Genomic DNA, 23,635 nt, shown 5'->3' on the forward strand with positions numbered 1-23,635 from the left:
GGGGAGCAGGTTCATCTTTCCATTAATGATATTGACATGATTATATATCCAGTTACTCCATTCACAGGTCAGGCTCATTTTAATAGATGTGTATTTGTAATTTGGTGATTTAAGCACAAATTTATAATGCAATTGTTTTTATGATTCTTAGCTGTTTCTTTTTTACTGGCATTTTACAGAGAAACATACTTGGTAACTTTAATTTTTAAAAACTATTTGCATAAGATAGGCTTTCTATACATATGAATGAAGATAACACATCTACACACTTACGCACCATTACTTGGTATGAGCTCCATATCCCAAGGACTCATCTTCTCAGTGTCACCATTGTCCCAGCTTAAAGAAAAAATTAACCAAGTTTAAATTATAGTAATTAGTACTGTTTAAACAGTAAAAAATGTATTACTCTTATATGTAATGTTTATTTTATTACATAACGAACACACTTTATAATAAGTTTTATTATTGCAATTAAAGGAATCAAATCACCTAAATCACTGCTGGCTATGCAAGATTAAAATTTACATTAAAATGATTTATTAAAAGCGGAAGTAAAGACAAATTTGCTAACCAGACATTGTAGCACTGAAATAAACTGTCAGGATATTCAGGCTGTAGAGGTTCCTGGCTTTCAATTGTTCCAAACCACCAGGCATCATCTATTACTGACCTGAAACGATCACCTGGACAATACAAAACAATCTCATTAATAAAAAGTACTTTGTTGTCATAGTCTTATTCTTTTACCAATTTCTACACTACATTTGCCTAATCTTCATGGTAGTCATTCTTTGGAGATGTCTTTGTCAATGGACAAATATAAAGAGTATTCAGACTGATACATCCTTAAAACAACAGTAAAGGGCACACTTTAGAAAGAACTTGTATTAAGTTGTGTAGGATATCAGAAAAAATATAGATAATGAGCATATAAAAATCAGCAATCAGTATAATTTACATGTATATTAGAATACGTTGCAACATTTTTCAAGCTTATAGCAGTGGAAGACAGTTTAATTTTTTAATATCTTTAATTCTAATATATATAAAACTCACATATGTAATACATATTGTTCTCAATAGGATTTCTTACTTTAGAAGGTTCCTATGTTTCTTCCTCTCACGTACAAACTTCCTCAAAGTCCAGCAAACAATAAACTTTGTATACCAACCTCTCTCTCTTCTCTGAGGGCTTCTGTGCATTCCCACTTGCGAGGAGACTGGCAAGCAGTCTACCCAGAGGAAGGTAGAAGTTCTCAACGAAATATGGATTGTAGCACAGTTTTCCCAAATTGACTATCAGAGCACAATGCTGATTCCAAAGAGTAGTGCTTGATGAAAGTTTAGACTGAACTTCAAGTGGCTGCTATACAAATCTCCATGATGGGTACCTGCCTAAAACATGCCACAAAAGCTTCATTGGACCTGGTGGAATGGGTTTTAGCCCAGGAAGTACTAACACCCTGGCTAGATTGTAGCAAAACTCAATCAATACATGCCCTAATCCAGAGTGAATGGAAATGGAGCAATGGACAGATCAAAGGGAAGTACTCTGTACGGGTAATGTCTCTGTCCCATACAGAATTTAAGGTTTCAGAGTAACAGCCGTGTTAGTCTGTATTCGCAAAAAGAAAAGGAGTACTTGTGGCACCTTAGAGACTAACCAATTTATTTGAGCATGAGCTTTCGTGAGCTACAGCTCACTTCATCGGATGCATACTGTGGAAACTGCAGAAGACATTATATGCACAGAGACCATGAAACAATACCTCCTCCCACCCCACTCTCCTGCTGGTAATAGCTTATCTAAAGTGATCATCAAGTTGGGCCATTTCCAGCACAAATCCAGGTTTTCTCGCTCTCTGCCCCCCCCCCCCCCCAAACTCACTCCTCTTCACAATGTGAAGAGAGTGGTCACTTTGGATGGGCTATTACCAGCAGGAGAGTGAATTTGTGGGGGGGGGGGGGCAGAGGGCGAGAAAACCTGGATTTGTGCTGGAAATGGCCCAACTTGATGATAACTTTAGATAAGCTATTACCAGCAGGAGAGTGGGGTGGGAGGAGGTATTGTTTCATGGTCTCTGTGCATATAATGTCTTCTGCAGTTTCCACAGTATGCATCCGATGAAGTGAGCTATAGCTCACGAAAGCTCATGCTCAAATAAATTGGTTAGTCTCTAAGGTGCCACAAGTACTCCTTTTCTTTTTACAGAATTTAAGGTAGTTGCAGTGTGTCACCTAACGGCTACATGGAAATAGGTGTCCTTTAAGTCAAGAGCCATGTGTGAAGAACATGGAGTTGATCTGTAATAATTTGGGGCCAATGTATCCTGACTGGTGTGACGTTATTTGATTAAAATATTACTATATAGATATTGTTGCAACCACTGCTATATATTTGCAACACAATTTGTACAATGTGGCATGTAAAATGTTTATGAAAAGGTGATGATTTGCTGGTTATGATTATACTATTTGTATGTATGTATTATTTTTGTATTTGAAGTTATGAGTATTGGCTTTATACCTGGATTTTAAATGTTTGCTTTTGGGGTAACAACCACAAGGTAGCTAGCCAGCACATCTTGGAGGTACTATTTAAATTAAGTGCCCATCAAAAGAACATTTAACTGACAATGGACCATGGGAGACGCCTATTTACACTTAATGGAATTTTCTGCTGTGACTAGGCGAAATGCATGGACATGTGATTTGCCCATGTAACTCCAAAAGCCATCTTGTTGATGTAATTTTCCACAGTAGGAACAATGGGATTCCCTCCACATGGCAGAAGCTATAAAAGGCCCTGGAAACACCTCTATTTTGCCTCTGTCCTCCTCAAACCTCTGGAGCATTCTAACCAAGGGACTGAGGTCCTTCCAATGATTTGGAAGCAGCCAGAGACGTGACATAAGCCAGTAGTTTATTCTATCGCTGCTACAAGCCTGAATCAAGAACTTTGCATATATTGTATGTATTTGATTCCTTTAACCAATTTTAACTCTTACCTTTCTTTCTTTCTCTCTTTCTATGAATAAACCTTTAGATTGTAGATACTAAAGGATTGGCATCAGTGTGATTTTTGGGTAAAAGCTAAGTTATATATTGATGTGGGTGTGTGGCTGGGCCTTTGGAATCAGAAAAATCTTTTATTTGATAAGACTGGTTGTAAAGAACCACTCACCTTTAAATCCAGTATTTTTGGTGGTGACGTAAGAACTGGAATGTCCAAGAAAACTGCTTTTATGACTTCTTGTTAGCCAGTGTGGTGAAAAAGTTGTTTACTTTTGTTGCTGGTTTGGTATATCTCATGGAAAAATAACCACCAGTTTTGGGCTATGTTTGCCCTATTTCTCAGTAGTTTGTCCTAAGTTTGGCATCCTCTATTGTGGCCCACTAAGGCACAATTACAACTGGTTATTGTGTTGTTTACTTTATTCCTACCCTAAGATAATTCTCTAGCAGGTTTGTTAGGATATGCACCCAGAAAAGGGATGGACACTGATATTCACATCTCCCAGCAAACAGCGGACGGGCTAAGACACAATGCAGAACCAACCACTTTGAAGTCTATCTCTGATCCCCAGTTGAGGAGTCTAAACTGGTTTAACCACACTCAAGAGACAAAGGACTTTGGACGGATTTAAAAACAGACACTCCTGAAGAAGAGAAACTAAGGTGAAGCCAGTTTCCAGAGGCCAGAGTGTCTAGGACTATAGTGATGCATATAGACCTGTTACTGTGTTAAAAGCCCTTTTCTTTTATGTTATGCTTTGTTCCTGCTGTTAAGATTAAGCAACACTTTGTTTAGAAAAGGCTGTCTGGTGACCACTGCTAACCACTGGCCATAACTCCCAAAGGGAATCATAGAATCACAGAATATCAGGGTTGGAAGGGACCTCAGGAGGTCATCTAGTCCAACCCCCTGCTCAAAGCAGGACCAATCCCCAATCAAATCATCCCAGCCAGGGCTTTGTCAAGCCTGACCTTAAAAACTTCTAAGGAAGGAGATTCTACCACCTCCCTAGGAAGACTTGCAGGCATTGAACTCCATTAGGCCTGTTGTGAAATCATGGCTGGTACACAGGGTGCTGGAGCCCAGGAATGCAATCTAAGAGGGAGAATCACAATATTCCACCAGAAGAGAGGTGAAGGTGTAGGGACTGACACCTGATGGGGTGCACTCAGAAAGACTCCTGAAGGATCAGAGGTGTTATGTACCCGTCGCCTTGTAATATGGTAAGATTACTCCCAACATGAACACCCTGTATTCTTAAGATATTATGGTATTTGCTTAGCCTTCTGAGGTCCAGGTCAGGTCTGAGACCATCCACCTCCTTGGGAATGTGAAAGTACAGAAAACGGAAGTACTTTCTCTAAGGCTCCTTTTGTGATAAGGGAATCCTCTTCTTCCAGAAGTACTTTTTTGTGAGAAGGATCTCTGAAGAGAGGTAGGGGTGTGTGTGTGTGTGTATCTATCTGACGGGATACTCATCATGGCTGATCCCAGCACCCAGTGACTGGAAATAACCATGCATCACGCATGGGGGGGGAGGGGGAAGGAGGGGGAGAAAGAAAGAAAGAAAGAAAGAATGAATTAAAAACCAAAAGTTATAAAAATTGTACAATTTGGGCTAGCTCAGTCATTCTCAGCCCCACAGCCTGTAGGCCATTTGCGCCCTAATCAGCACATCAGCACATAGCTGCGGTCCATGTGACATCCCCAGGGCTGTAATTAGGGTGGGGCAGGAAGGGATCTGCCCTAGGTGCAGAACTGGCGGGAGGGTGCAAAAATGGGGCAGCGCTGGAACAGGCCCAGCTGCATCAGGAAGCCAGGATACTCAGTGACCCCGACCCTGCAGGATCACGAGTCTAGTGACTCAGGCTGGAGCAGGATCCCTGGAGGCACTAGGACTGCAGTGGCAGGAGAGCTGCATAGCTGAGCTACGTGCAGCTGAGGTAGGAGACCAGCGAGGGTGTGTGTGTGTGCAGGGCGCTAGGGCGTGTGTGCAGGTGCTGGGGAGGACAGTCCCAGGGGGGTTGGGTGATAAGGGGCATTCCCTGGCTGGGGGGGCAGTCTGGAGAGAGGCTAGGAGGCAGTCCCCTGGGTGGGGGGACTGGGTGCTTGGGGGACAGCCCCTGGCTGGGGGGGCAAGTCACACTGGGCAGGACTCCCCATCTTTGCAGGCAGGCTCCACAGCCACGCTCTCTGGGCGCTCAGCCCAGCTACACTGCCAGCAGCAGCGCAGAAGTGAGGCTGGCAATACACCATGCCATGCCACCGTTATAGTAAATGAACTAATGTTAACAGTTAATGTTTTGCCTTATTTTGCTAATTTAAAATGCTCTTGGCAGACACTTACCAGTGCTGAAGTGGAACGTAGTACATTGATTTGAATCATATTGCTGACATATGGTAAATACACTGAGAATCACTGGGCTAGCTAAACCCAATGGGACTAGAAAAAACACATATAACTGAGAGTCCCTTCTCCTCGCTGTGTCAACGGTGAAGGAAACTGAAATGATTGGGGGAAGAGGGTGCACTTTCTTTATGTAATCTCGAACACTCAACATTCAACACTACAAGGTGTGTTCACATCCCCCAAATGACTCCTCTATGAAGAGAGTCCCCCAAGCTTGCTGCCAGGGAGTGCCATCTCACAACTCGGAACAGAAGCCCTCAAAGAAGGAAAGATCAGGAATAGCCCTTTTTCATGCTTTAAAAACTAAACCAAACCAAACCGAACAAGTATTAGATTTTGTCTTCCCTATTTTTACTGGAGGATTCCTTAAAACACTAGTAGAACTATGACATCACAAGAGACTCAAACCTGAGCAATTGAGGCAGGATGGGACTTTTTGCTATATACTTTTAAAAAGTCTGATTTTCTTAAAATACCTATTTAATTCAAACTTCTAACAAAAGTTCTCTTTGTGAAAGTCAACATTTCAATTGAGAGAAGAGAGCTCTAGCTTAGTTCTCTAGTCCTACAAAGGGTCCTTGAGCAAGTAAGGGAAGACAAGATGTGATATTCATGATATTTATAAGATAAAAGGAAAACGTTATCTTCTTTTGCAGGTCACCTTCAAAACTCTTATTTTTTCTCACATGTAATTGTGTTCAGTGGCAAAGTTTAATTCTGCAGGAGCAGTAAGCACTGCATCTCTCCGAAGATCAGCAGATCTTGCTCTCCGATTCCAGCATAATACTTTATTTTCGCCCACTTTGCCACGTTTCCTAATGAAATAAGGCAACATGAATGAAACCAGATGCATTTATTAAACTTTTTACAAAACCCACCACCTACCTATATTCCATCGTCTATGTTTTGCATCATCAAACTGCTGCCGCAAGACTAGGAAATCTATAACATCTGGCATATCATGGTACCTAGTTACAATCAAAATGGAACAAGAATGATTAAGGTGAAAAACCAGCAACAGAATACAGAAAACATTGTTAGATATCAAAATGCATTTAATGCATCTGAATTCAATATAAACATCTTAAATTTATGTCACAGCAATTTCTGTTTAAAAATAAAACTTATCTTTAAAATTTAGCAAATTTAAAAGGTTTTAAATATTACAAAAAACAGTTTCCCTATTGGAACCGAAATAATGCTTCCCTTACTTCATGGTGAATGATCCTCCAGTCAGTTTACCAGTATCTGGGTCAAGAAAAGCAAGTTTAAGACAGCAGAGAGTAGGCAATCCCACTTCATATTTAATCCCAACTATTTTCATCAGCTCTTGTTCCTGAAGTAAATAAAACAACAATCTTATTTAAGGTGGTTGAATATAAGAGGACTGTAACAGAAGTACGAAATGAAAAAAGTGAATATACTTCTGTCGAACAACAGATTTCAGTGGTGAACTGTGTAAACAAAATTAATAGATCAAATACAGACCTTTCAAATTTACTCCCTGAAACCAAGAAGTTGCAATTCCCCAATATAACCTCATTGTATTGAACTGTTTGAAAACTTAACTGTTCACTGCAACACACTTTTAACAAGGCTTAAAAAAAAAAAATCAGATTGATACATGAACATCAATCACAGGTCTAGGATTTTTTGTTTCATCCTTCTCAGTAATCAATTAAGTTATTGCAATCATAACTTTTAAACATTTATTTATTAATGTTTAAAACTTCTGGGGCAATCATTACATTTCTAAACCTTAATAAATCATTTTAAAAACAAAGTTAGAAATATGTTTTAAAAAGATTCTGTCAACAAAACTATGGACACTTTATGTCAAATAACGTACATAAAAGTTATTTGCTATGACTTATTTTAAAGACAACAAAAATGGGAAAAGCAAGAAATATCATACCCGTAGTTCCATTTTATGCCATGGCTGTTTTTTTGGATTAATGCTATATATTTTATTCTTTTTAGCCATTACAATATACGCTTCATGACCTTGTCGGAAATAGTAAACCTAAGAATGAAACAAAAATTAATTAAGCAACATTTTAAAATCCCAAAATGTTAGCACATTGCTGATATACAGTGTGTTCCCTTTCAAACCAAGATGGTACAGGTACATGCAGATAAGGTCTTTCAAAGTATCTATAAACTATTATTTTAATTTTAAATGGTGATAAGCTGCATTAGTCAGAGTAGGAACTCCCAAGTTATCAAGATAATGCACCACTCAATGGGTACACTGAATATTATAGTGGATCAAGTATGGTTCAATTGTTTGTAGTAGGAATAAATTGTTAGTTTGTATAAAAGTGATTAATCAAATGCACAAAGTACAGCTATTACTCCATTTTACAGCATTGGGAATCTGCTACTTTTTTATTTAAAGGAAATAATACTAACACACATGCTTGTGTATTAGAAGAAAATGGAGAATAACTTTATGAATAAATACAAGTTTTATACTAATATTCTGAGAAAATAGATTCCTCCTCTCTTAAAGAAGGCATATGGCCTGGTGGACTGAGTATGGCTCGTATGGCTTCTCTCAGCATGGCATGAATATATTCTAGCACAATCAGTTGTGAAAATAACGGAGAACTAAAATAATTGTCTGACTCTTACCTTATGTTTCCCATAAAACAATTGTAATGGGTGTTTACAAACGTGCTAGCAATGTTTACTCTAATTTAACACTAACTAGCCAAAGACAGGTAATTCACAATTCAAGCAGACACTTTCTGCTCAATTTATGCCATAGGAAAAAGGAAAGTGTGAAAAGACAAAGGGTGGGATTTTCAAAAGCATCCAAGTGATTTAGAAGCACACATCCCATTGGAAGTTATTTATCTTACATTATGCACCTGCAAGTTCAAAACAACTTCAGTGGATTTTAAAAAACTGCACACGCTGTCCACACAATAGTTTAAAACAATTCCACACTGCAGCAAATTTCACTGGCCCTCCCAATCAACACAACACTACACAGGTGGGTACAAGTGGGTGGCTAGAACATCACAGAGATTAACCATTTACTTATATTGCTAATCATTTTTCTTTAAGTAACACAAATGTCATAGAGCAAATTAAACAATTAGATGTGGGATGGACAAGGTCTAAATAATATCTTCCATGCGACTGAATACATTAATAAACACAGACTATTTAAAAAACATTTAGGTAACTTTATAATAGATAATTTTTTATTAAAAGAATATTTCCTTCCACTGACATCCCGTATGACAAAGTTAAGATCAGAGCAAACTTGTATACCTGGGATTTGAACTCCTTAACACAGACATTTCTGTGGGAGTGCTGAAGTTTTTACTGTCAGCTGGTGAACATTGCTGGCATAATGATGAAACAAACTCACTAGAAACCTTTAATGTACTCAAGGGATATGTAATAAAATTAAAACTGACCCCCTCAAGTTAATCAGAACACACGGCTTGAATAAACAACTAAGACAGCATACTGTATATATGTATATCAATTTTAAAAGAATAATTTTCTTTATGAAATGACCTAACACAGCAATCTGTGGCTCTGCAAATTCAGATGAAAGAACAACTATTTCCATCAAAAACGTTTTACTATCCAATCTCATGTAACACATGGGAAGTTAGGTATGGAACTCCAGAGTCTCTCTTTATTTTGGAAAACTAAAAGAACCAACAAACATATATAACCCCAGTGAAGTCTGTGCCTGTTGAGCTGATACGTTAGGAAAAACCTATAGGCAATTAATGCCATATTACAGAAGATTTAATTTAATTTAGTCACAGAATGAAACATCCAGTAACTAACCTTGCAGAATATTATATTAAAGACATAGCCCTTAAATCCCCGTTTTGTGTCTGTGATCTTTGAGGTTACAGAATCAGGTGGGAGTTGAGAGATTTTGCCAGACATTATGATGATCTAATTGGTAGGAAGAGCAGCAGATGCTACTAAATGCTGGAGCTAAACTACATTTTTGAAAGATTCTTATTTAAATGTAGTGACAACCATTTACTACTACACCATATTTTTGCAACAGAAACAAAATCCAAACTATTGGAACAAACTACAGATAAATCCTTCCATACTTACCAGCCACTCCTACCAACTTTCTCTATAGAAATGAAACCATTTATACACACTAATAAAATACTTTCATTTTACAAATAAGGAAAAATCTCATGTGATTTCCATCAAAAGACTGAGCACAGTAACATTAGAAAAAACAGTATGCCTATTCCCAGAAAAATATACTTTAGTCTTTTGATAAATTTCACAGATTCTACAATTTCAGGGTGGTATCAATACTATATTACTGATACCATACTAAAGAACAATTAAGCAGTCTAAACTATACAATGTTCTCTTCAGGCAGATAAATAGGCAGTCATCTCTCTTAGTTACATTTCTTTAAAATATATAACAAAGATTTGCAAGTGGTGCTAATAAGAAATAAAGTTAAGTGCTATTTATATGGTGAGCTTAACTAAAGATGAAATTGGCCAGCTTTAGGAGAACAAGTCACAAAACAATAAATAGACCTATTTGGGTTATCAACCTCTCCTGGCAAATGTTGTAAATTACATTAATACCATCTCCCCCCCAAATAATTCAAAAATAGTATGAGATATCTCCCTCTCAAAATGTATCTCCCGCTACACAAATAGTTTTACTCTATAAGTCTTAGAGGTTTTTTGCATGTAATGAAGAAGATTATTGTGGTTGCAAAGTCAAACACTTAGGAGTCATGAAATAACAGAGTTAAGGCAACCTTAATTCGGCCTCCTTGTATGTATGTATTATGATACCGTCATCAATTACACGATCACATACTATTATTTCCACAAGACCCCAATGTCATTCAGTGCACAGAATGGACAATGTTCACTTAATGAGCCAGCCATTCTATATTTCGAAAGCTTATGCTCAAATAAATTTGTTAGTCTCTAAGGTGCCACAAGTACTCCTTTTCTTATTGTTCAAAGTGTGGCTCATGCTTTATTTACTACATACTATTCAAACCCTTTTGCTATGATGATCATCACTATCCAAGTGCTTAGCAAACATTAATGAATGTATTTTCACAACACCTCTGTGAAATACGTAGGTACTATCCCCATTTTACAGATGGCAAACTGAGGCAGAGATTAAGGTGAAAAGTATCCTCTAATTTTGGATGCCCAATTTTAGACACTCAGAGCCTGATTTTTCAGCATTACAGCACTTATGTTTACAGCACAGCTCCCACTGACTTCAATTGTAGTTCTGAGTGCTTAGCACTTTTGCAAATCAGACCCCAGGGTCTCAAGTTGAGCACCCAGAAAATATGGAACACACAGTGACTGCATGTGAAAAATTTGGTGGATATGAGTTACTTACAATCACAAAGGAACTCTGTGCAGCGGTGGGGATAGAATCCAATTACCCAGAGTGGCAGTCAACTGCTTTAACTATGAGACCATCCTCTATTTCCTGCAAACCTCTGCCTCACTCACCACAACCTTTCAACTTCTGTAACAAATGAGGCAGGAGTCCTACAGACAACAGCCTTCTTCAGTACACAACTCTGATTCATTTCCAAAGCAGGGTGGAAAAAATAGCATGTGATCATGTAATTAACGACTGTATCATAATGCTTACATACAAGGTGGCTGAATTAAGGTTGCTTGTGCATTTCTTAACTTTTGAGCCCTTGAATTTGCAACTTTAATATTATTTTAGTGTAGTTTTTTGTGTGCAATTCTAGGGTTTTTTGTTTGTTTGTTTTTAAGCAAAGTGAAAAAAACAAATTCCATAATGTGATATTTTACTGACACCCACATGGGTTATCTGCAGGGCTGGAACCTTTACATACACCGCACATAACTCTGCCACTTGAGCTGACATTGGCTGACAGCAGAGGAATGATAAAACCCTAGGATCTTTGGCCATTACAGGCTTTGGAGAGAAGTGTACTCTAGTGTACTCACAGACTCTTCTGCCCAGACCTCCCCCCACCCCAAGTTTGACTCTTTCTGCCTCATCCTCTACAACCTGTAACTGTCCCAGTCCTGTCTCTACCCCACCACTCGCTCCTCAGCCCCAGCCTCACTCTACTCACCTAGCCAGTCCCATGTCTCAGGCTTCTGATCCCAGTCCCCTTTCCCAGGGAGTTCCACTGTCTCCTCTTTAGACTCCCCATTCCAGTCCCAGTCTCCCCCACTTTCAGCCACTCCTAATCTTCCCCACTCCCTTGTTCCCAATCTCCTTGCCTAGCCAATACCAATATCCTCCCCCCTGCTTGGCTTCCTGTTTCCCCCTTCCCCTGAGCCCACTGGCTCCCATTCCCAGTCTTAGTTCCTGGGTTTCTCACCCAGTCTCAGTGTCCTCAACTCCCCCGCTCCTTGTCACAGACTCTCTGCAAATCCCTCGGCAGCCAGCACATCCCTCGGCCCATGCTGCTTCCTGCAGCCCCCATTGGCCTGGAACAGCGAACTGTGGCCAGTGGGAGCTGCAATTGGCCGAACCTGTGGACGCTGCAGGTAAACAAATCATCCCGACCCGCCAGCAGATTTCCCTGACGGGCTGCGTGCCAAAGGTTGCTGATCCCTGGCATACAATATCCCTAAAGTAATTACTACTTTTGAGAGAATGGAGTTTCCAAACTACACTGGGGGCACTGATGTGACTCATGTGCCCACAGTTTGCCCTCCTCAAGGAGCATGAGAACATAAACAGCAAAGGTTACTACTCCACTGTTATGCAGACTCTTGTGGACCCCACAGGCCACTTTATGGATGCCAACATTGGCTGCACTAGGAAAGTTCATGATGCCAGGGTTTTCCAACTATTGGGAGTCTACATCCATGGACAAGATGCAACACTATTGCCACCAAATGACACTGTCATAAATGAAGTTTCTGTCCCCACTGTGATTTTGGAGGACTCTACATACCCCCCTCTTGCCTTGCCTTATGAAACCATACCAGAATACCTGGCAAAACAATGTTTAATCACACTGTCAGAAGGTGCAGAATGATTGTTGAAGGTGGGTTCAGCAAACTGAAATTCAGCTGGCGCTGTCTGAAGACCTGTTAGGATTCCAGTGTTATCAATGCTGTCTGCATTACTGTGAAGCCAAAGGTGAGCCATTTTCCCCGAATGGACCCAAAACAGTAATGGATCGCTGAATCGGTACACTATACCAGAAAGTGTGCCTTTCTGCTGTGCTCTATCTTCCTCTCTCAGCCAATGTTCCTGCTCTAGAAACTGCACTGCACTGCAATTCTGTCCTCTTACTCTGTAGCCTATCTGTGCCTTTCCACTTGCCGTGAATCCTTCTCCTTCTGGTTTTGCACCTGCTTGTTGTCCCTGTCCAGAACGTTCACCATAAGTTCATCACAGAAACACTTCTGCTGGGACTGGACTGTGACAGTTCTGCATCCCAGGGGTCTGCTTGACTACACTCACACTGTCAAGGTGAAGGGACCAGAAGAGGCAGAAAGGCCTAAGAGTAGAATCGAACAGTGCATTATTGTGTCAGTACTTTAAAACAGGCTTCTGCAGGCAAAAGTGGCTTGTGGAATCTCAAGGCCCAGAAATGATACTTTTCAAAACTGAACGTTCTGAGAGGAACGTTTCAGTTCCCAAAAGCTGTGTTAACACAACTGAATCACAGTGAAACGATGCAGAAACAATGGTAAGTTAAAATTTAAAATTTTTCTGTTTAAAAATTGCAGACCAGCTTGGTTTGTGGGCAGGGAAGTGACAGCTTACTAACTAAGCCCTCTCTATCCTTTCAGGGATTCCACCTTCTGGAGGACATCACAAGTCTAAAGGTTCCAAAATGTCAAAGGGACATTTTATTCCAAGCTGCCAGCAGCAAGCCAGCTGTGTATGCCACAGAGGTTTTCAAAGTTATGGTGACTGAATGCACATCTATGGAGTGGGCTGGTGATCTACAGAGCTAGAACTGGAAAGTACTCATTTTCCTGAAATTTGACTACCTCTCTTGAATTCCCTACTATGGGAAAAGTTTGCAGCTAACAGCATTGGGATTGGGCCAAAATTCATGGGGGGAAAATCAACAGGATGCTGTGTTAGCATCCACATGGATTATTGCTTCCCTGCAGCGTCCGATGCATTCTGCTCTGACCTCAACTACCCAGTGACCACTTGCAAACATACAACAACACAGACTCTCAAAAAACTACACAACCATTTCCCCCACCCCCAACACATTTCTGGTGTATATACATTCCCCCAGCTGTACTTTGGACGTAGAGTCCATTGCCCATGGACTACATTTAACTTCCCCACCAGACAGTTTACCATTTACATGCAGCTCATTACACTGTGGGGGGACTAATTTGTATAGCATGGCATACTAAAAGGGAAGGCAATATATGGTTCTTACAAAGATGTGCTGGAGAGGTAAAGGTAAGAATGTGCAAGTTTCTAGTAAAAATTAAATTTTAAATGCTTGTTGCATTGATGTTTGCGCTTCCTGGTTTCCATTTTGAATTCCATGTGGTGGTGCTGCTAAGGTGCTGGCATTCCGTTTGCCACTGGCAGATACACGCTGCTGCCCTCAGCTTGTAATAAATTTTGCATTGGATCATAAAGCAGAAATTCCTCCGATCCGTATAACAACAACAAACTTGGAACCAGAAACTCACCAGGTTGAGGGGCTACTTCTGCTTCGTGTGTTTCTGCTGCTAGTTCTGCAAGGGGCTGCTCCTCCAAAGAGCCATCAAAAAGGTCCTCTGAGTAGAGACCTAAGATGTGCTGCAGCTGCTCCAGTAGCAAAGCATCCTGGGAGATTGGTCTGAGCACAAGAGTCACTTCAGCAGCCTCATCGGGTGCTTGCTCCCCTCCAGTATCAAACTGGATTCCAGGGTCAGAAGGTCACCATCTCTTCTAACCAGACTGTCATTAAGTGCTGATGGCTCAGTACTTGGTGCCATTCCCAGCACATGGTCAAACTCCTCATAAAATGGGCAGGATGATGGTGAGTTTCCAGAGGTGTGGTTCTCGTCCCTAGTTTTCCAGTAGTTGTTCTTGGGATGCTTAATCCACTCTCTGCGCTGGTCTGGTACATCCACAAAGCTGGCGGCTTCTTCACTATTTCCTTGTATGCATGGTCATTACTAGAACTCTTGCTGAAGTCAAATTATTTGCTTGCCTCACACGAGAGTTTAACTAAAGCATGGCCAGAGCTGCATCCATGCTGCAAAATTTGAGCCTGTCGGACTCAGGCTCAAATCTCTCCCCACACTGATGGGGTCCTGGGGCCTGCGCATGGAGGGCTTGCTGGCCTGAGTCAGACATAATTATGTGTAGATGAAAGGTGGATATGAGCCCAAGCTTGCACTGCAGTGTAGACACATCCTAAATTGTTTTGGCTGAAATTTTCCAAAACACAGCCTAAGGCAGACACCCAGTATGGAAAATTTCAGCCCAAATAATTAACGTATGTCAAAGTCATAAGCAACAGAAAATGGAGCCTTAGGGAAGTGCTGAGCAACCTTAATAGGTGATGTTACCAGCCGTGCTTATAATAAAATAATTATCCCGCTGTGGAATTTCTTGCACCCTCTAGGACACATATGGGAACAATCATTGTCAGCGATATGCTTCTGGACTAGATGTATTACTGGTACTTCTCTTTTGGTGCAACAATTCGTATGTTTCCAGGTACAGACTAGGTGGCATTGTCAACTTCATTAATGTCAAGGTTCTTCTGAACAACAGACTGATGAGAGCATGCCTAAGTATTCCCTGTATACAGTGCAACATCTGCTTTGTCTGGCCAAATGTGAGATTTTTGTGAAACATGTCAATACTAGAAGGTGCTAAAGACTCTTAAGAGTATGGTACAGGCATATCACTGACAACCCTACAATACCTAGATGGCACCAGTGACCAGACTTGTTCATCTTGGATTTGATTCTGTGAGGAGCAGAGCACCTCCACAGAGGCTCTCAATGAAAGCTGAAGTTGATAATCTATGTGGGAACTCAGTTCAGCACTCTGGGTGCTCAACACCTCTCCAAAAATGCTTAGCTCTTTGAAAATTCAGGCCTGTACAGATTATAGTGTATGGCCCAACTATTTCCTGTGGCTTTTTCCTGAGGGGTGAATTTGTGTGTCATTGGTTGTGGAAGACGGGGTACATAAAATCTTGTTTTTGACTTGGATTTTCAAGCCATACATTATATTAAGTATTGTTCATGCACCCAATATATTGTACTAAGCACATTTTATAAATTAAAAAACAAATTGTTTTATGTATCTGTCATTTTTGGAATTGAACTACTGAATCACAGAATTGTAGGACTGGAAGGAACCTCGAGAGGTCATCTAGTTCAGTCTCCTGAACTCATGGTAGGACTAAGTATCATCTAGACCATTCCTGACAGTTTTTGTCTACAAATCTCCAATGATGGAGATTCCACAATCTTCCTGGGCAATTTATTCCAGTGCTTAACCACTCTGACGGTCAGGAAGTTTTTCCCAATGTCCAACCTAAACCGCCCTTGCTGCAATTTAAGCACATTGCTTTCTGTCCTATCCTCAGAGGTTAAGGTAAACAATTTTTCTCCCTCCTCCTTGTAACAACATTTTGTGTACTTGAAAACCGTTATCATGTCCCCTCTTGGTCTTCTCTTCTCCAGACTAAACAACCCAATTTATTCAATCTTCCCTCACAGGTCATGTTTTCTAGACCTTTAATCATGTTAGTTGCTCTTCTCTGGACTTTCTCCAATTTGTCCACATCTTTCCTGAAATGTGGCACCCAGAATTGGACACTACTCCAGTTCAGGCCTAATCAGCACGGAGTACAGTGGAAGAATTACTTCTCATGGCTTGCTTACAACACTCCATGCCAGAATGACATTTGCTTTTTTGCAACAGTATTACACTGTTCACTCATATTTAGCTTGTGATCCATTATGACCCCCTCTACCTTACTGCAGTACTCCTTCCCAGGCAGTCATTTCCATTTCCCATTATGTATGTGTGCAACTGATTGTTCTTCATAAGAGGAATACATTGCATTTGTCCTTATTGAATTTTATCCTATTGACTTCAGACCATTTCTCCAGTTTGTCCAGATCATTTTCAATTTAAAACCTATTCTCTAAAACACTTGCAACTCCTCCCAGCTTGGTATCATCCGCAAACTATATAAGTGTACTCTCTATGCCATTATCTAAATCATTTGATGAAGATATTCAACAAAACTGGACCCAAACTGATGCCTGTGGGACCCCACTTGACTGTGAACTACTAGTAACTACTCCCTGGGAATGGTTTTCCCACCAGTTATGCACCCACCTTATAGTAGCTCCATCTAGCTTGCATCTCCCTAGCTTTTTATGAGAAGGTCATGCAAGACCCTATCAAAAGCCTTACTAAAGTCAAGATATAAGACATCTACCACTTCCCCCCTATCCACAAGGCTTGTTACCCTGTCAAAGATCGCTATTAGGCTGGTTTGAGAACGATTTTCTCTTAAGTATCAGTTAGCATGGATATGTCATCACCTTATTATCTTCTAGATGTTTATGCAAATTGATTGCTTACTTATTTGCTCCATTATCTTTCTGGGTACTGATGCCAATTTGACTGGTCTGTAATTCCCCAGGTTGTCCTTATTTCCCTTTTTATAGACTGGCACTATATGCCCTTTTCCAATGCTCTGGAATCTATCCCATCTTCCACGACTTTTCGAAGATAACTGCTAATGGCTCAGATATCTCCTCAGTCAGCTCCTTGAGTAATCTAGAATTTATTTCATCAGGACCTGGTGACCAAGACATCTAACTTGTCAAAGTAATATTTTACTTGTTCTTTCCCTATTTTAGCCTCTGATTCTACCTCATTTTCACTATCATTCACTATGTTAGACATCCAATCGCTACTATCCTGTTGGGTGAAAACTGAAACAAAGAAGTCATTTAGCACTTCTGCCATTTCCACATTTTCTGTTATTGTTTTTCCCCCCTCATTGAGTAATGGGCATACTCTGTCCTTAGTCCTCCTCTTACTTCTAATGTATTCGTAGAATGTTTTCTTGTTATCCTTTACATCTCCAGCTAGTTTGATCTCGTTTTGTGCCTTGGCCTTTCTAATTTTGTCTCTATATACTTGTGTAATTTGTTTACATTCATCCTTTCTAATTTGACCGAGTTTCCACTTTTTGGAGGACTTTTGTGAATTTGAGATCACTGAAGATTTCCTGGTTAAGCCAGGGCGGTCTCTTGCCATACTTCCTATCTTTCCTATGCAATGATAGTTTGCTCTTGTATCCTTAATAATGTCTCTTTGAAAGACTGCCAACTCTCCTGAACTCCCTGAGTTTGCTAAACTCTGCCTTTTTGAAATCCATTATCTTTATTGTGCTGTTTACCCTCTTACCATTCCTTAGAATCATGAACTCTATCACTTCATGATCCACTTTCAAATTCTTAACCAGTTCCTCCCTATTTGTCAAAATTAAATCTAGAACAGCCTCTCCCCTAGAAGCTTTCTCCATCTTCTAAAATAAAAAATTGTCTCCAATATATTCCAAGAATTTGTTGGATAATCTGTGCCCTGCTGTGTTATTTTCCCAACAGATATCTGGGTAGTTGAAGTTCCCCATCACCACCAAGTCCTGTGCTTTGGATGATTTTGTTAGTTATTTAAAAAACCTCATCCACCTCTTCTTCCTGGTTAGGTATAGTAGACACCTACCATGATATCACCCTTGCTTTTTTACCTCTTTTATCCTTACCCAGAGACTTTCAACAAGTCTGTCTCCTATTTCCAGGAAACCTCAGTCCAAGTTTATACATTTTTGATGTATAAGGCAACGCCTCCTCCCTTTTCCCCTACCTGAGCAAGCTGTACCTTTCTATACCAATATTCCAGTCGTGTGTATAATCCCACCAAGTCTCAGTGATGCCAACTATGTCATAGTTGTGTGTATTAACTAGTATTTCCAGTTCTTCCTGCTTTACTTCTCGCTTTAGTATACGGGGCATATACCCCATTGAATAACAGAGATGAGGAAAGGCACAGGAGAAATACAGTGCAATAAAAAACCCCATCACAATAGTGTGGAAAAAGAAAAGGGATAGCCCAAATGTGACATAGCATTTACAAGATTTTGAAGGGCGCAGTGGAAAGGTAGAACGTGCTGACAGAGAAACTTTCATTCTGAAAGAAAGTAATCTTGGCTTGATTAAAATTAAGCTCTAAACGGTGTTTTAATCAATCCAAAATGTTCAGAAAAATAATGACGAAAATAATTAACATACATTTCTAAAAAAGTTATGTAAAAAAGTTGAAAAACTGGAAATGGAAAGCAAGAATCTTGAGAAAAACAAGAATACCTCATCACCCATTTGTGGCACAAACGGACACCGACGAGGAATAGTATCTGTAATCCATGCTGAAGGCAGCCATTCTTCCAACGTCAAGCCATTTTCTGCCAAAACTCCTACAGCCAACCTCTAAAGAAAATGCACACAATAATATATTAATAAGAATAATTCACCCTTTACCAAAACTCACAATTTGTCCCCAAAATATATTATTATTTTTGTCAAAGTCTCAACTGGATTTTTGTGAAAATGATTGATTTTTATCATAAAAAGGAAAATAAACGACATAACCAGATTAGAAATGCTATTGAAAAGTTTAGGGTAATTTTATAGTGCAGCAGCGAAATAAGACTTTTTATAATCAAAACCATGAAACTTGAATTTAATACAGGTACTTTCTTTTACCAAATAACATTTGACTGATGTACATAAAGTATGAATTTATTAGCGTCCAGCCATATGACAAGTTTTAAGGGTTGAGAGATAAGCAATTGAAATTTCCCAAATTCTATATTCTATTGCAAAAAAATCCTATGTTAAAAGAACATTATTAAAGATCCAGTGCTGACTGATCTTTGGAGATTTTAAAGGTGAAGCTCTAGCAAGTCTTTAGTAAGCAGGCCAAATTAGGATACATTTTCATGGGAATAGCAAAAAACACATCCCTGACACAAATACCACTCCCCCTGCCAATTTTAAGTGCCCACTTCGAAGTATGGAGGTGTTAGAGCTTCTCAAAGTAAAGGTTGCCAGAATAATAGACAGTGCAACCAGCCCTGTCTATAATGTATACACATTAGGAAGTTCAGTTAGTTACAGACTAACACGGCTGCTACTCTGAAACCTACAGTAACTGTGGTTCTTTGAAATGTTGTAGTAAGTGTGAATCCTACTCTAGGTGTGAATGTGATCCATGCATTGGGAGACTGAATTTTTCATTTTTTTTATTTTACAAGTAACGTCCAGCGGAGTTTCCCATACGAGGGCATAGAGCGTGGAGTGGCTATGACCTTCCCCTCAGTTCTCTCACGTTTTAAAGCCTATGTAGCTGAGGACTCCGAAAAATAAGGATGGAATGTGGGTCGTGGGGCTACAACATCTTGAAGAACCTCAATTATTGTAGGGTAAATAACTGTACTTTCTTGTTCGAGTATGGTGTTAGTATAAGTCCCACTCTAGGTGACAGTCAAGAAGAATCCTCCCTGCATGTGAGTGAAGAGTCTCAGTTGTATTAGTCAAACATGGATTGAAGTACTGCTCTTCCATATGCAACATCTGCTCTGGCAGCCATGTCAAATGCACAGCATTTCACCAAGGTCATTGAGTTGCTCTGTGTGGCTACCTTACAGATCTCAGCTACCAGTATAGTTCTAAAGCGGGCTGAAGATGCTGCCTATGCCCCAGGTGGAGTGTTTGCAGGGAGAGCCTTGCCATACAACAGATAGTAAGTAGGTAAAAATGCACGGAATAATTCTCTTTGAGATTCTCAGGGGTGAGATAACTTGGCTTTTTGATGTACTGGATATGGCCACAAAGAGACAGGGAGAAAGTCTGAAAGTCTTGTTTATGTCATATAGCAGGGCCCCAGTGACATCCAGAATATAAAGCTTCTTTTCTCCTGGTGATGAGTGCGGCTTTGAGAAGAATGGTAAGGTGACAGACTGGCTTAGGTGAATTCTGAGACCACTGTGGGGATGAATTTAGGGTCTGGTTTCATCACCACTTTGTTCCTGTGGAAGGATATATATCCCAGCCCAGCCACGAGAACCTGCAGTTCACTGACTCTCCATGCTGATGTGATGGCCATCAGAAAGACCATCTTGATGGTGAAGTGGTATAATGAACATTCTACTGATGGCACAAATGGCGACTCCAGGCTTCGCTACACTACAATGTGGGAGTAGGGTCCTTAGTCTGAGGGAAGGTAGGGAGAAGGTCCTTGAGGAATTTCAACACTGTAGGGTATGAAAAGACTGAGTATGACTGTATCAGAGCGAGACATGCTGATATGACTTCCAGATGAATTTTAAGGAAGATAAAGGCAGCATATAGTCCAGAATCTTTGGTATAGGATCTGAGTTGGACTCACATTGTTTGAGCTGCTCATATGGAAAATATTTGCCATTCTGTAAAAGGATCTTCTGGACCTGCCGGGAGCAGTCTTTGTGTGTCTTGCTCAATAAGCCAACATTCAGGCCACCAAGCACGACCCTGGGTCCAGATGCAATATTTGTCCCTAGTTCTGAGACAGCATTTCAAGGCAGGTGGGAAGTCATATTGGGGGTGGGGGTGGGGGACTGGCTGGACAAATGCAGGAGATCCAACAGCCAAAATCGTCTCAGCCAGCAGAGCAATATCATGATGACTGTAGCTCTGTCCCATTTGATCTTGGATATGCTCTTAGGGATCAGAGTGATCAGTGGGAAGGCATACAAGACCACTGAAGTAGAAAGGTGCTAGAAAGGGAGCTGGGGCTTATACTGCCCATGGAGCAGAAATCCCTGCATTTGGCATTATCTGCCATGGTGAAGAGGTCTATGGTGGGAGTTCCCATCAACAAAATATTTCCACAGTGACCAGTTGTGGCTGGTTACCACATTCCTGCCCAGAAAGTCCACCAGGTCATTGCTGAGCCCTGGTAGGTGTAGAGCTATCAGAGTCACTCCTTGCCAATGGGACTGTTCTTGGAACCTGAACACCTCCAGGCAGAGAGGAGATGATCAAGCGCCTCCCTGTTTGTTTAGTGCATTGACGACATGTTGCCTGTCACAATCTGCACTGTGGGTGTTTCAGCGTATGAGAAGGAATGCCATATAAGCCAGTCTGATAGCTCTCAGTTCCAAGTTGTTCATGTGAAGTTTTAGATCATCTTGAGACCCTGAACCTTGCATTTTCAGATGGCTCCAGTGGGCACCCCAGTCTGTCCCTGATGCACCTCTCCAGCATCATCATTGCAAAGGGGAACAAGAAGGATATCCCTTTTCTTACATTCAAAATATATAGCCATCACTTGAGTTCCTGCAGAATGGGGAGGGGGGAGGAAGGCTGTGATTTGTTTGGTCATAAGGTGCGTGGACGGGATATACTCCATCCTCAGCCACCATTGTAATGGCTGCAGGCAAAGCCTGGCAAGCTGCATCACACATATGTGCACAAGGACCAAAATGGCCCAAACACACACACACAGTGTTCTGCAGATCATACACTGTTGACTGAAGGGACCAGAACCTGTACTCTGGCATAAAAGCTTTCACCAAACTGGAGTTAAGCACCGCGCCTATGAACTCTACTGTCTGAGCTAGTACAAGAGATTATTTAACATACTTCACCAGGAGTTTTAAGGGAAAGAATAGGGAGAAAATGCAATCCAGAGCTGTCTCTTCTTGGGACCTGCCTCTGATCAGCCAGTCATTTAGACAGGGGCAGACAGGGATTCCTTCCTTCCTTAGAAAGAAAAGGAGTATTTGTGGCACCTTAGAGACTAAGGCCAGAAACTTGGTTAACACTCAGCATCAGAGAGAATCTGAAAAGCAAAACCCTGTATGGGTAATGGTAAGGCCGCACTGTGAATCTTAGGTATTTCCTCAGGGGTGGAAGCTGAGAACTGCAAACCTGTTATGAACTTGACAGAGGCAAGCATTACCCTCCTAAACCTTACTCCTGTAACAACTAAACAGGCAGGCTGCTAATGTTCCCATTGTTAGTTAACTGTTCCCATTCTTAGTCGATTAAGGCCCCTTTACCTTGCCAGAGTGATGTAAAGGAGCCCTATTGTAAATGACAGTAACAGAATCCTCAGCTAGGAGAGTCTATCTGCTTTCTCCCTTTTTTCCTGTGCCAAAGAGGCACAATGGGGTTAGATTACAGGTCAGGATCTATTTTACTTATCCATTTAAAAAAATACAGGACAATGATTAGCAAAACTGTACGACTTTCATGTGTGAAAGTCTCAGCAATTTAAAGCAACAGCCTACTTTACAGAATACCAAACATCAAAATAAAAGTAATGTCATTTAAATGAAAATCCAGGATTATAACTGGAATGCAGGGTCTTGGTTACCAAGTATTTGGAACTTAACTTTCATTTGTTTAGGAAATGCTGAACAGTTGTTATGATTTTTTTTCTGTATGGTAGTTTATTTTGGTAATTTATTTAAATGAAATGGGAGTGATTATATTGCATTATTTTGACAAATAAAATATGCAGAATTTTTGGATTTTTTGGTGCAGAATTCCCCCAGGAATAGAATCTGAGACTGCATGCATGTTTGTTGAGTCTCCTTAAGTATAGAATAGGACAAAGAACTCCTTTTTTCTTCTTCAGAACAAGGAAATAAAAGGAGCAGAAGAATCTCTCTCTGTATTATTATTATTTCATTATTATTGTAGCATTTAAAAGCCCCTATCATGGATCAGGACCCTACAGTGCTAGGTGCTATACAAGTGCAGAACAAAAAACGGACAATCCCTGCCCCAAAGAGCTCACAATCTAAGAGACAGCAGACCAATACACAGAAACAATAAGCCCAGTGAGGTTCAGTATGGGTCAGCACAATAGGCTGTGGTCTCAGTACACCAGCAACCTAGTTACTTGCACTTTGGCTCCTAGACAAAGCCATGAGGTCACTTAAATTTGCAATAGGCTCTCATGAGAAGGTCCCTGAAGAGGGACAAAGAAGGGGAGTTGGTAGGGGGCAGACAAAAAGGATTAGATATGGTAGCCATGGACTATGATCTCCAGCACCCATCTGTCTGAGGTTATAACAAGACCATGTCCAGTGGAGGGGCAAGGCAGATCATGCTCTGAGGACTGGTTCTTATGCAGCTCTTGACCATCCTCTCAAT

General features: G+C 40.6%; 1 protein-coding gene across 1 annotated transcript in view; it reads right to left on the reverse strand.

The window, feature by feature from the left end:
* PHIP (PHIP subunit of CUL4-Ring ligase complex) overlaps positions 1 to 23,635 on the reverse strand; it is a 296,706-nt gene that overhangs the window by 53,256 nt on the left and 219,815 nt on the right. Inside the window, exons 24-29 of the mRNA XM_074948017.1 lie at positions 18,800 to 18,919; positions 7,345 to 7,452; positions 6,641 to 6,765; positions 6,315 to 6,397; positions 575 to 686; positions 278 to 339 (exon numbers count right to left, since the gene is read on the reverse strand). Coding sequence (XP_074804118.1) covers positions 278 to 339; positions 575 to 686; positions 6,315 to 6,397; positions 6,641 to 6,765; positions 7,345 to 7,452; positions 18,800 to 18,919 — 610 coding nt within the window. The remainder of the gene's footprint in view (positions 1 to 277; positions 340 to 574; positions 687 to 6,314; positions 6,398 to 6,640; positions 6,766 to 7,344; positions 7,453 to 18,799; positions 18,920 to 23,635) is intronic.

The sequence above is a fragment of the Natator depressus genome, chromosome 3 (genome assembly GCF_965152275.1).
Source record: "Natator depressus isolate rNatDep1 chromosome 3, rNatDep2.hap1, whole genome shotgun sequence".
NCBI lineage: Eukaryota > Metazoa > Chordata > Testudines > Cheloniidae > Natator > Natator depressus.